General features: G+C 40.5%; 1 protein-coding gene across 1 annotated transcript in view; it reads right to left on the reverse strand.

Annotated features, from left to right (window-relative positions):
- Positions 1-889: 889 nt before the first annotated feature.
- Positions 890-14196, reverse strand: part of IGDCC3 (immunoglobulin superfamily DCC subclass member 3) — a 233753-nt gene continuing 220446 nt past the window's right edge. The window contains exons 10-14 of the mRNA XM_069766358.1: positions 9044-9232; positions 6051-6155; positions 3567-3705; positions 1961-2153; positions 890-1120 (exon numbers count right to left, since the gene is read on the reverse strand). Coding sequence (XP_069622459.1) covers positions 995-1120; positions 1961-2153; positions 3567-3705; positions 6051-6155; positions 9044-9232 — 752 coding nt within the window. The 3' untranslated portion in view covers positions 890-994. The remainder of the gene's footprint in view (positions 1121-1960; positions 2154-3566; positions 3706-6050; positions 6156-9043; positions 9233-14196) is intronic.

A 14196-nucleotide genomic window follows, 5' to 3' on the forward strand; every position in this document is an offset into this window, starting at 1 on the left:
CACCCATAGCGATTCATTAGATGCGGTAAATCCTTATGGTTCAATGAACACATGCACATTTAGAACACAGCGTTTTGAAGGCACCAAAAATACGCTGCATCCAAAACGATGTTATATTCTGATCGTGGGCACATAGCCTAATAGAAACACGTCACCACTTCTGTATTTTTCGCCCTCTCCTAGTTTTGGATACAAATACTGAGGTAAAAAACTTATCAAATACTGAATGTGTGCACGTAGCCTACACAACTTTGCATGCAGGTGCTGGTGGTGTGAAATCTGTGTTTGCCACATATTCCTCGTTAGATGGCTGCAGTCATTGGACTTCTGTAATATTGTCACTAAAATGCACACAGGTATCCCCTAAATTGTGATCTATAGGGGGGCATGTGTTTGCACTAGTCATGCATGATCAAATTTCACAGAATAACAAACAGATCATACTTGAAAACATTCATCCCGGTTGAGGTAGGTATGGAGATTGACCTCTGTACAGACTCCTCACTAAAGATTATATTCCACTTATCAGCAGACAAATTAAAAAAAAGCCTAATGAACCATCTCACCTTCAGACCAGGCTACAAGAGCAGCAGGCATTCCCGGGATATCCCTGAGAGCCTAAACAATCATCTGGTATCATAATAGTAATAAAAACAGAGGGTTAAAAATGTCAGTGGGTAATGGTGTCAATTGAGTAAATTTCCCTATAACATCTATTAGCCCTGCAACCAAAGGGCTTGAAAAGCAGGCAAATTCCATGTGTTGTGACTGAAAAAAAACACGGCTGCCCACAGTCTCTGGAGAGTAACAGTCTATAAGTGCCAAATGTTCTCACATAATAATTAAAAAAGTACAAAACTCTATCAAAAGGGTACAAGAGAATCACAGGGTTCGGAACATGGAGACCTGAGATGTATAGAAAGCTCCGAACAAACACAGCTGAAAGGAGCAGCAGGGATTCTGGGTCAGTTCAGTTTTGGATGAAGTTGGGGGCTCAGTCCATGGCTGCAGGTGGATGGTTAATTGCTTGAGATCCAGGAGGGTCTTCTTCAGCAAAACTGATTTCATCAGGAATGATGGCGGACACCAGAGTTACATCCAAAGCGTGTGAAGCAGCAGACTGTCATGGAGAAGAGAAAAATACAGGTGAATTTGCTTTTTATATCATCACTCAACTGACCAATGTAGCCTTTATATATATGTAGGTGAGGTCTACATACAGATGCTATCTGTTTTTTTTAGGATTTTGCCTCTGGGAATGGCTTTACAAATATTAGTAACATCAGGTATAGTCAATATTACATCAGATATGGTCTGACCAGTCTGACCCCGGTCCTGCTCTTCCCCCATCTACATTGAGCTCATCTGACACAAGGTGGTCGGTTGGTGCTCATAAAGTTTTATGGGAAACTTCCATTGTCGTTTCAGGAGAACTTGGAGCAAAATGCCTGTGTCTTCCACTAATTCCACCTTGCACCGACTACCACCTCCTATCTCAGTAATGGAAAAATCTGTCTTCACTGACACAGAGTTTACAGATTTTATCCATTAACTAAAGCGAAACTTGCTTATTTCCTATGTGTGCTATTATTGATTTAGTAAATAATATTTAAAATCATGGTTATTCTTTAAGGTTATGACTGTCCAAAATATTTGCTATGGCGTGTGATGGATCCATGTATATGAATACTGTATACATGTATGCAGTGAGAATCCGCAGATATCCTTTGTATGTGGTGTATGTGCTTTCACATGTTGGTTGATATATAGTGAATGCTTGTTTGCAAAGTGGTGAATATGTGTAAGTATATAATTATACACATTCGACACGCTCAGTACTTTCACTACTCATATTTGGGCAGGTTTTCTATAAATGAGAAGTACGGTACTAACTCGCTTTGATACAGATATTTATCATGCAGAAATATCTTCTTGATGCGACTACATCAAAGTTTCTCACCTGTGATCGTGTTGAGCGGGGAAAGAGATGCTCCATCTCATTGAGGTCACTAACTTTCCCTTTCAATTCTGAAACATTAGGATCCATCAGTGTAGCACCATTTTGAGTACTTCGATGTGAAATTCTGCCATAAATGCCACCAGTGGCTTGTGGAGCTGACATCTGGTCCTGTGATGCCTTACACTTCATCAGTCTATAACAAGTAAAGGTAGAAATAAAAACACTTGATTTATGGCACATTTAGATGCAAAACCATTTTTTCTGTTACATGATACCTGACTGATGTTATGAGTCCACACGTTCTCTCATGTGTTCCGCCAAATTTAGTTTTGCCTTTAGGCACAAGGATCAAAAATCATCACATGTTCATATCAGGAGCAGATGTCGAAATCCCGAGCCCCAGAAATGGTGTCAATGTGAGCCCCTAGAAGCCATAACAATTACCCATTGAGTAGACGCAATTGAATCGCGGGGGCCCAATAGGGGTGTCTAACCGTTAGGATGCTATGGTCACTGTTCACCACAGCATCTAAGCGTTTAAAGTGCTGCGGTCAACGCTAGCTCTAATCACAGTAGTTACCCGCTGGTATCTACTCTGAAGAGGGTTCCGCTTGGTGTGCCATTATGGGAGGTACACTACAGGTTCATATGTTATTTTACTTTTTTCAAACTAATGCATATGTGGACTGGACATGGATTATTATTAAAAGGATTGTCACATAAGCAACACATAACACCTATTCACAGAACAGATGATAAATGTATGATGGATGGGGTCAGACTGCTTGGACCCTCCACAGATCATGAGAATGGGGATTCCAAAGTTCCCTGTGTGAATGGAATGAACAGGTAGAAAGCATTTGGGCCTGCTCTATACACTGCTAATAGGAGTGGTAGTTGCACATGGTTGTAGACCTCTCTATTCACACAGGGGATTTTGTACTGGGGGGCGGATTCAGTATTGGTGGGGGTCTCAGCACTTGGACTCCCAGCGATCATACATTCATCATCTATTCTGTTGATACATGATAAATATTTATGGGACTTCTTCACCCAAAGTTCCAGTAATATCCCAGAACTGCTAGACTTCACACCAGAAAAAGCTGTCATAAGGACGTGGCTTGTACAGCCAACATAGTTATTTAATTACATAGTTGTTATATTATTTGTTTAGTAATTGTAATTGTCATAAAAATGTCACAAAAGGGAAGAAAAAAATCACAAAAACTTTACATATAGCCACGCTAAGGACCTGGTTCTTCTTACTACTTTAGCAGCATACTCTGAATTCTTATTGGCTTTGCCGAAAAATCAAATTCAGCAGCAACTTAAAGATGTTTTCAGGAGAAGAAAAACTTTATTTAAAAGTCACCCTCTGTACCGGTCACTACATCTGTCCATGACTAGGCCCATATTCCTTATGGCATCAAATACTTAAAGTCATAAGTTTTGATCTGCAATAATTAGCTCCAAGAAACAACAATAAGAATTCTCAAAGGTTCAAGTCTTTCATATACTGTATGTTCTATTTGAAATGTTCCATTTTATATAACATTTTCCCTGTTCTTTGCATATATTATACTGCAGAAATGTGTTTTTGTCCTACCTCCCGCGATATCCAAACATCAGGAACAGCACACAGAAAATGATACAAGTCACGCCGATGTGTATTCCAATGATGATGCCAGTTGTAGAAGACTGCGCCCTCTGTTCATCACCTACACAATTGCAGGATGGATTTAGCACTGTGTACAGAAATAAGTGTTATATAAAAAGACTTCTATAATTTGTGGGAACTATTGTTTGTGGATATTTTTAATATTTAACCCCTTGGAAACACCGTCATTTTTCATTTATTCAATTTTTGTTTTCTTCCCCTTCTTCCAATATCCATAACTTTTTTTTTCTCTCTATCAACATAGTCATATGAGGGCTTGTTTTTTGAGGAATGAGCTGTCGCTTTGAATAGAGGATAGCAAAAATATTTGCAGGACCCTGGTCCAGAAGCCACATTAGTAGTGTGTGGCCCCTGGACATAAGCCCTGCGAACCTCATCCTACCTGCAGGAATCCCCGGGGCCTCTAATAATCACCCAGCATCATGTGATGATTACAGAGGGACACAAATGATTTTGTGCAAGAGCTACTAATCAGAAGAGGTGGTGGTGATGCTATAGATAATAAGGCTATGTTCTCATGATCAGTGTTTGTTGAGTTTTTGATGCTATAGAATTTCTGCACCTTACTTTACATGCGTTTTTTCATTGCATTCTTGTGTGTATTTTTTATGCTGCTTTTTTATCACGTTTTTGACTCTGCTTTTTTTTATCCCTGTTCAGTGTGTCAAGCTTTTAATAAACCTGCTTTGCTTTTGAAACTTCCTGGTATTGACATTCTTAGGTACGCATTGCATGCATTTACGCTGTGTAAATGCACTAAAAATGCATGTGCGTTTCTTTACCTGCGGATTTTCCGCATCTAATGTGAGACTAGGGGGAAATTCCGCACAGAAAACTCAGCATCTCCGCAAGAGAAATTTACATACTGTGGATTGGAACAACGCACCATAGGTGAGTCTACACAGCGTAAAAATAAGCACAGTAGGCTTAAGATCTCTATGAATCCTATCCAGTTTGCTGTAAAACTCTGCGTTTTTGCAGCAGTCAACACTATACAGTGTCAAAAGAAAGATCATCGTGGGCACGTAGCTTTAGAGATTTGCAGTGCTGTTGTTTAGCGGCCACAGACTATTAATGTGGCTTTTAAATCACGGTAGTGTAAATCTTTTTGCTCATCTCTAGTCTTGAATGGAGTAGCTCAGATTTTATGTTCATGAGACTGAGTACAATTAAATTAAAAAAAGAAGAGGAGAAGATGAAAGATGTAACAGACTGAACAAAACTGATAAATAGCACCTTGGAAGCAGAGATTTGAAAGAACAATACAATTTTTTTTTTTTTAAATCTACATACAATATCTTACATGCTAGATCCCATGGTTGTTGTGATGTAGATGGGGAAAGTGTTCCATCTCCAGTTCTAACCAAGCCTATCTTCTTCTAACAGGTAAGTTAGTCCCATGCAAAAGGGAAAAAGAAGCCTTATTACCGTTCACCTATAAGAGTGGGGGAGCTGATGGTTTGCTCCCTGACATGCAAAAGGGTTAAATGTATTTGATATTTATGTATTTTATAAAAAGATGACACCCACTGGGGCTGCAGTTAGCTTAGAAAGGGTTAATTGTAATGGCCGGCTCATTTTGGGAAAGGGAACTGAGTTATTGTCAGTTTCAGGAAGTGACGAGTTAGTCGGTGTGTTGAGAGCAGTGTGTGAAGCAGCAGGCCTAAGTCAGAGGCTGCTAGGGACAGCTTGAGCTTAATAATTGGGGCAGTGGATTGCAAAAAATACCCTTCTACAATTCTGTGTGATTCAGTCTAATCACCTGGGAGAACCTCGAAATGGACCTCGGGGGCCTGGGGCTCATTCAGCCTGTAAAGCTACAGAGAAAAATGGACTCAGACTGCATGGGGCAGAAGGTATTGCAATCCGAATATACTGCAAGTGGTGGAGAAGATACCCTAGGGCTAGAGAAGCCAGTAAGAGGGACATTCTACCTATACTGAGAACCAGGGCTGAGGTTGTATCTGGTACCTGTGGGAAAGATGACAACCCGTTGGGCCTTATCCTCTATACCTGACTGTAAGTAGGGTAAATACTGTCATTCACCAAGTAAAAGTCTGGTTGTTTTTATGAACCTCGCGTCTTCTGGAAAAATTGCTGCCCTGGTTCCTGAAGAGGGATTTCTGGAGTCAGAAGAAGAGGCCTCCAGCCCTAAAGTAAGTGGGATGCACCTCACACACAGAAGCACACAGGAACTGGAACACAAGTTGTCTATAGGATTCCAAAATAAGTGGGGACTGAAGCTCGCCCATGACTACCTCACTTGAAGATCTTACACACCCAGGATGAGGTGGGGTTGGGTCAAGAACCAACACTAGAAGGACATTTACACCGGAAATCTCTTTACTCTGTAGTTTAGTAGTCACAGATATATCCTTTATACTGTTCCTCTATAATGTGGGAACTACTTACCAGCTCTGGCAGACGCCTCTTTCAGTGACACAAAGCGAACTGTAGAATTTCCATCTCCATGCTGATTGAAGGCCAGCAACTTCACCTCGTACACTACTAGGGGGTCTGGATACAAAACTTTATTACATTACAACTTATGAATTATATTGTCACTCAATCATTTTCACTTTTTTTTCCAATCATATCATTACCAAACACCAAGCCCAAAACTTGTCCCATGATAAAGTCAAAAGGGTGAAACCCTATTCAAAATTGGGTAATATTGATGTGCTGACTATCCTATGTTCTTTTGTGAGCATGCTAATTGTTTTTTAGAATAAAAATTTGTAATTGGTTTTACTCATTGGAACCGCTTCATTAAGATTGGCGTCTCGTATGTCAGTCTTAATGAAGGCCAAGCAGGAACAGGATGCCCCAAATGCATTAAGAGGCGCCTCTTAGGGTACCGTCACACAGTGGCATTTTGATCGCTATGACGGCACGATTTGTGACGTTCCAGCGATATATCCGTGACGTTCCAGCAATCTCGCTGTGTCTGACACGCTCCTGCGATCAGGGACCCCGCTGAGAATCGTACGTCGTAGCAGATCGTTTGAAACTTTCTTTCGTCGTCTAGTGTCCCGCTGTGGCGGCATGATCGCATGGTGTAACAAAGGTGTGCACGATATTGTATACGATGTGCGCATAGTAGCCAACGGCTTCTACATCGCACATACGTCATGAAATTATCGCTCCAGCGTCGTACATTGCAAAGTGTGACAGCAGTCTACGACGCTGGAGCGATATTGTTACGATGCTGGAGCGTCACGGATCGTGCCGTCGTAGCGATCAAAATGCCACTGTGTGACGGTACCCTTATTGGTAGCTAACCCCTGATGAAGCCACCTTCTGTGGAGATACACATGGTATAATGTTTTCAATGTGAGCCAATTTACCTGGTGACTATGCACATACCACCTCATTGCACATAGTTATTGCTTACTTTCCTTTATATATACTGCTCAATAAAGTAAAGGGAACACTAAAATGCCACATCCTAGATATCACTGAATGAAATATTCCAATTGCAAATCTTTATTCATTACATAGTGGAATACGTTGAAAACAATAAAACATAAAAATGATAAACGTAAATCAAAATTAACATCCCATGGAGGTCTGGATTTAGAATGATATTCAAAATCAAAGTGGGAAATCAAATTTCAAGTTAATCCAACTTTAGTGGAAATGCCTCATCAGAAGTGTGATCGACTTGGAGCTACATTGTGTTGATTAAGCGTTCCTTTTTATTTTTTTTGAGCAGTGTGCATTATTTAATGTCTGTACAAGTGCATTGCACTTTTCTTCTTTACTGAATACTACTTGACATTACTTTAGGTGCATTCCCTTACTGTATCTCGGATGTCCATCCCATTTACATGGCTCTATTAGTTATCATGCAAGTTATATTGGTTGTATTCCAATGCCAAATTTTGGCCCAAGAAACAGGTTCTGGTGCGATTTAAAGGGAACCTGTCACCCCCAAAATCGATGGTGAGGTAAGCTCACCGTCATCAGGGGCTTATCTACAGGAACATTTTATTTAAACACATCCAATTATGGAAATTATTATTATTCCAAAATCTATTGATTAAAATGAACTTTTGTTCGTGGGACAGTTCCTTTAAGAGGCGCAATTTATTAGTTGCCTGTGCCTCTGTGTACCTCTCCAGCAATGTTAATCCACTCAAGGAGTGTAGTATAATTATTGTCGTACAAAAAAAATAGCAACTGTCCCAACCCAATTCCTTTCCAGATTTCACTGAGCTGCTTCAAAGTGATGCGAAAACGTCAAAAGCCGCAAAAGTTCTGCACAACTCCGTGTTGAATAGATTTTTTTTACTTTTCAAAATGTTTTGAGATAGTTTTTTTTTTTTTAAAAAACATTTTTTTTTTCAAACACTTTGATGAATCACCCCTTAAGTTTTGACTGCTCTGATTTATAAAGAATTACACCATATATTTGGAGAACATCTTAGGCGTTTGTGAAAATGCGCCAAGGGCCCCCAAGTGTGCTGTAAAACTGTAATCTAACATCTATCCTAATGGATGCTGCCTGTTTAGGACAAATGTCTGGACAAACCATTAATACAAAAGCCGGTGGTCTGTGAGGTCTTTAAGACACCGTTCACAATGTGATAGTGTTGAGCCTCCCTAATTTCGCTTATTATTTCTGTCCATTGCTGACTTCTTGAGGACTATCTGCTCCTACATAGGATCAGCTTAATTGAAAATTTGATAAATAGACATTATAATTGCAATATTTTGTATTTTTATTGAGATTTTTGTAACCCATTTTGTAATAAATTTTGCAGCTTTTATTCTGCTCTGATTATTTTATAATCCAAGCCCAGAACTCATTGCTCCTCTAAAATATGCTTCATGTTGCAGAATTTTAAGAATTATTTTGTTTATTTGAGGACATTTTTATCTTCGAATATATTATATTTGTCCTGAGGGAGCAGTACATGTTGACGAATAGCAGCTGTTCAATGACTCAATGTGAGATTGCGATATTACATTTCCCCATCATTTTGCCGCAGTGGCATTTACAGGCCAGTGTTACTGCTAATTTTGACAGTTTTAATACAGAGGAGGTTGCGGCTCCATGTTTGATTACCATTATCATGTGTCACTATATGATTCTATCACCCGTCACTATAATTATAGGACACAGAGGTGTTGCACAAGGTACCTGTCTGTGCTAAGCGTCACAATAATAATATAACCAGGACCAAATTAAGCAAAAAGACGTAATGGTGTGCCATACCCTACAGCAGAGGTCCCCAACTCCAGTCCTCAAGGCCCACCAACAGGTCATGTTTTCAGGATTTCCTTTGCATTGCACAGGTGATGCAATTATTACCTGGGCAAAACTAAGGAAATCCTGAAAACATGACATGTTGGTGGGCCTTGAGGACTGGAGTTGGGGACCTCTGCCCTACAGGACTTACCAAGCCGGCAGATGTTGTAAGCTGTAATATTGCTAGGCAGCAGCATGGGCCCGGTGTATTGTGGCAGCGGCACCTTACGGTAATAGAGCTTAAAACCTTCATTTTGACCCAACTTGATTGACGGCTCCCAGGCTGCCTGGATGGCTGTACTGTTCAGGACCTTGATGTAGAGAGAAGGGACAGCTGGGACTGGAAAGATAAGATCACTGGAGTTAGTAGCAATGAACCCACCGACACAGAGTGTAATTAACAATATCAGGTTGTTATATCTTCAGGAAGTCTTGAAATTTATCTTGAGACTGTACTTAAGGGTACCGTCACACAGTGGCACTTTTGTCGCTACGACGGTACGATTCGTGATGTTCCAGCGATATCCATACGATATCGCTGTGTCTGACACGCAGCTGCGATCAGGGATCCTGCTGAGAATCGTACGTCGTAGCAGATCGTTTGGAACATTCTTTCGTCGCTGGATCTCCCGCTGTCATCGCTAGATCGGTGTGTGTGACACCGATTTAGCGATGCGTTCGCTTGTAACCAGGGTAAACATCGGGTTACTAAGCGAAGGGCCGCTCTTAGTAACCCGATGTTTACCCTGGTTACCAGCGTAAATGTAAAAAAAAAAAAACAGTACATACTTACATTCTGGTGTCTGTCAGGTCCCTTGCCGTCTGCTTCCCGCACTCACTGACTGCCGGCCGTAAAGTGAAAGCAAAGCACAGCGGTGACGTCACCGCTGTGCTGTGCTTTCACTTTACGGCCGGCAGTCAGTGAGTGCGGGAAGCAGACGGCAAGGGACAGACACCGGAATGTAAGTATGTACTGTTTGTTTTTTTTTACCCTGGTAACCAGGGTAAACATCGGGTTACTAAGCGCGGTCCTGCGCTTAGTAACCCGATGTTTACCCTGGTTACCCGGGGACCTCTGCATCGTTGGTCGCTGGAGAGCTGTCTGTGTGACAGCTCTCCAGCGACCACACAACGACTTACCAACGATCACGGCCAGGTCATATCGCTGGTCGTGATCGTTGGTAAATTGTATAGTGTGACGGTACCCTAAGACAGCGATACAATTTGTATTTGTAGAATAACATTCGCTTCAGCATGTCCACATGGATTTTTTCTCTCTGAACCCTGTTCGCACAGGTAATATACAGATGATCAGGTTTTTAAATACATCAGACAGGGATTGCATACATCAGTTAGGACTGCTCTGATATGGGTATACCTTGACGTTTGGTGGAGCAGCTTAGCATACATTTTTTGCAAAAAACGTATCAACCAAATACCCTGTTTTTTACATCTTTTTACTAGCACTTGCGGATTACTGTGATTTTTTGAAACTGAGTGTTTTTGGTTCTACTATGCTCTTTTGTGTTTTCAGAATGGCTGCCGGATGGCTCTGCACTGGCATGTCTGATGACTACCCAGGCAATAATATGCTTAGGCAGGAATACCACTTTAATCTCATTGCAGTAAATGAAGTCAGCACAAAATGACTGTTCAAACCAAGCACTACAGCTTGTAGATAAAATCTTAGTAAAAATTGTCTCTTTAGTGCTTTAGTGTCCAAAAGTTTGCCAGATATCTTTCTTCACATTTTCTAATAAGGCGCTTGGTGCACCTTTGGCATGGCTGAGCAGTTCAGCGCTCCTTCCCACTTACTTCGTTTATATCCACCCTTCAGTGACTACTGTAAAGCCAAAGCAGTCAGGCAAGGCACGGGGGGTGGAGATAGAAGGAAAACTAGTAGGTGGGAAGGTGCACTGAACTGCTTCGCCACGCCCTCTATGCACAGATCACCTCATTAAGATACTGGAACAGAGAACAATTTCTGTCAAAGGCAGCAATAGATTTGGACACTAACATTGCTGTTCCTACAGGGTTCTGACATAGGCAGATGATAGGCAGATTTAGTGAAAATTCAAAATGAAGGGTTTTTTTTAGAGGAAAAATCAGATATGGATTTCAATGTAAAGTGCCAATCAACTGTGCCACTCACCACATGCTATGTAATGCTTTACTGATGCTCCACTTCCTTTGGTAAATTCTAATGAGGCCACATTGTAACCAATATATCGACCAAAATGTCAAGAGCACATATCTACAATGATGAACAGGTTTTTTACGTAGTCAAAGTGACCCTTGAGTTTCTCATTGAAAAAAAAAACAAAACAAAGAAATGGGACAGAGCATAATTTGGTATAAGTGCAATGTGTAAGAGCATGCTCACACTTTGGATGTTTTTCCTAAGAAGAAAACACAAAATGAGCATATACCATATAATAAGTAAATAAATAGTAATAGTCCATGTCAGTAACATGGGATACTTAGGTAACAGAAAAAACAAAGTCCAGCTCACCATACCGACATTCCCAAGGACTCGGAGCACGGAACCGGTCTGTCAGGGCGTAGACAAACAGGAAAGAGAAGGAGATCCAGCTCAACGATGTAGTGAAAAATCCATAGTTTATTTCACTTCAAAATATAGTGAAAGGACAAAACATCAGCATACAAAAAAGTAAAAACCAAGGTCAACTAAGATCCCACCAAAGGCGATTTTCCTTAAGCATTGAGGATAGTAAATTATCCAGTAGTCCATCCTTATTGCTAGTCGTTGGAGTTTCCTCCGTGACTAATGATGCAAACAATTTCTCTGCTTTATTTTGTCTTTTTGACATGTCCATATTGTTACATCAAAATCTGTTATGCTGATGTTCAGAGTAAAATAAATCCTTTTGCCAGAATAATATATGTATTGGGAGTCCAGGCGAGCACGGAGACACAAAGGAATAAGGAAAAAACAAAGTCCAGCTCACCATACCGACATTCCCAAGGACTCGGAGCACGGAACCGCTGTGTCAGGGCGTAGACAAACAGGAAAGAGAAGGAGATCCAGCTCAACGATGTAGTGAAAAATCCATAGTTTATTTCACTTCAAAATATAGTGAAAGGACAAAACATCAGCATACAAAAAAGTAAAAACCAAGGTCAACTAAGATCCCACCAAAGGCGATTTTCCTTAAGCATTGAGGATAGTAAATTATCCAGTAGTCCATCCTTATTGCTAGTCGTTGGAGTTTCCTCCGTGACTAATGATGCAAACAATTTCTCTGCTTTATTTTGTCTTTTTGACATGTCCATTTTGTTACATCAAAATCTGTTATGCTGATGTTCAGAGTAAAATAAATCCTTTTGCCAGAATAATATATGTATTGGGAGTCCAGGCGAGCACGGAGACACAAAGGAATAAGGAAAAAACAAAGTCCAGCTCACCATACCGACATTCCCAAGGACTCGGAGCACGGAACCGCTGTGTCAGGGCGTAGACAAACAGGAAAGAGAAGGAGATCCAGCTCAACGATGTAGTGAAAAATCCATAGTTTATTTCACTTCAAAATATAGTGAAAGGACAAAACATCAGCATACAAAAAAGTAAAAACCAAGGTCAACTAAGATCCCACCAAAGGCGATTTTCCTTAAGCATTGAGGATAGTAAATTATCCAGTAGTCCATCCTTATTGCTAGTCGTTGGAGTTTCCTCCGTGACTAATGATGCAAACAATTTCTCTGCTTTATTTTGTCTTTTTGACATGTCCATTTTGTTACATCAAAATCTGTTATGCTGATGTTCAGAGTAAAATAAATCCTTTTGCCAGAATAATATATGTATTGGGAGTCCAGGCGAGCACGGAGACACAAAGGAATAAGGAAAAAACAAAGTCCAGCTCACCATACCGACATTCCCAAGGACTCGGAGCACGGAACCGCTGTGTCAGGGCGTAGACAAACAGGAAAGAGAAGGAGATCCAGCTCAACGATGTAGTGAAAAATCCATAGTTTATTTCACTTCAAAATATAGTGAAAGGACAAAACATCAGCATACAAAAAAGTAAAAACCAAGGTCAACGAAGATTCCACCAAAGGCGATTTTCCTTAAGCATTGAGGATAGTAAATTATCCAGTAGTCCATCCTTATTGCTAGTCGTTGGAGTTTCCTCCGTGACTAATGATGCAAACAATTTCTCTGCATTATTTTGTCTTTTTGACATGTCCATTTTGTTACATCAAAATCTGTTATGCTGATGTTCAGAGTAAAATAAATCCTTTTGCCAGAATAATATATGTATTGGGAGTCCAGGCGAGCATGGAGACACAAAGGAATAAGGAAAAAACAAAGTCCAGCTCACCATACCGACATTCCCAAGGACTCGGAGCACGGAACCGGTCTGTCAGGGCGTAGACAAACAGGAAAGAGAAGGAGATCCAGCTCAACGATGTAGTGAAAAATCCATAGTTTATTTCACTTCAAAATATAGTGAAAGGACAAAACATCAGCATACAAAAAAGTAAAAACCAAGGTCAACTAAGATCCCACCAAAGGCGATTTTCCTTAAGCATTGAGGATAGTAAATTATCCAGTAGTCCATCCTTATTGCTAGTCGTTGGAGTTTCCTCCGTGACTAATGATGCAAACAATTTCTCTGCTTTATTTTGTCTTTTTGACATGTCCATATTGTTACATCAAAATCTGTTATGCTGATGTTCAGAGTAAAATAAATCCTTTTGCCAGAATAATATATGTATTGGGAGTCCAGGCGAGCACGGAGACACAAAGGAATAAGGAAAAAACAAAGTCCAGCTCACCATACCGACATTCCCAAGGACTCGGAGCACGGAACCGCTGTGTCAGGGCGTAGACAAACAGGAAAGAGAAGGAGATCCAGCTCAACGATGTAGTGAAAAATCCATAGTTTATTTCACTTCAAAATATAGTGAAAGGACAAAACATCAGCATACAAAAAAGTAAAAACCAAGGTCAACTAAGATCCCACCAAAGGCGATTTTCCTTAAGCATTGAGGATAGTAAATTATCCAGTAGTCCATCCTTATTGCTAGTCGTTGGAGTTTCCTCCGTGACTAATGATGCAAACAATTTCTCTGCTTTATTTTGTCTTTTTGACATGTCCATTTTGTTACATCAAAATCTGTTATGCTGATGTTCAGAGTAAAATAAATCCTTTTGCCAGAATAATATATGTATTGGGAGTCCAGGCGAGCACGGAGACACAAAGGAATAAGGAAAAAACAAAGTCCAGCTCACCATACCGACATTCCCAAGGACTCGGAGCACGGAACCGCTGTGTCAGGGCG

This window comes from Ranitomeya imitator, chromosome 4 (assembly GCF_032444005.1).
Source record: "Ranitomeya imitator isolate aRanImi1 chromosome 4, aRanImi1.pri, whole genome shotgun sequence".
NCBI lineage: Eukaryota > Metazoa > Chordata > Amphibia > Anura > Dendrobatidae > Ranitomeya > Ranitomeya imitator.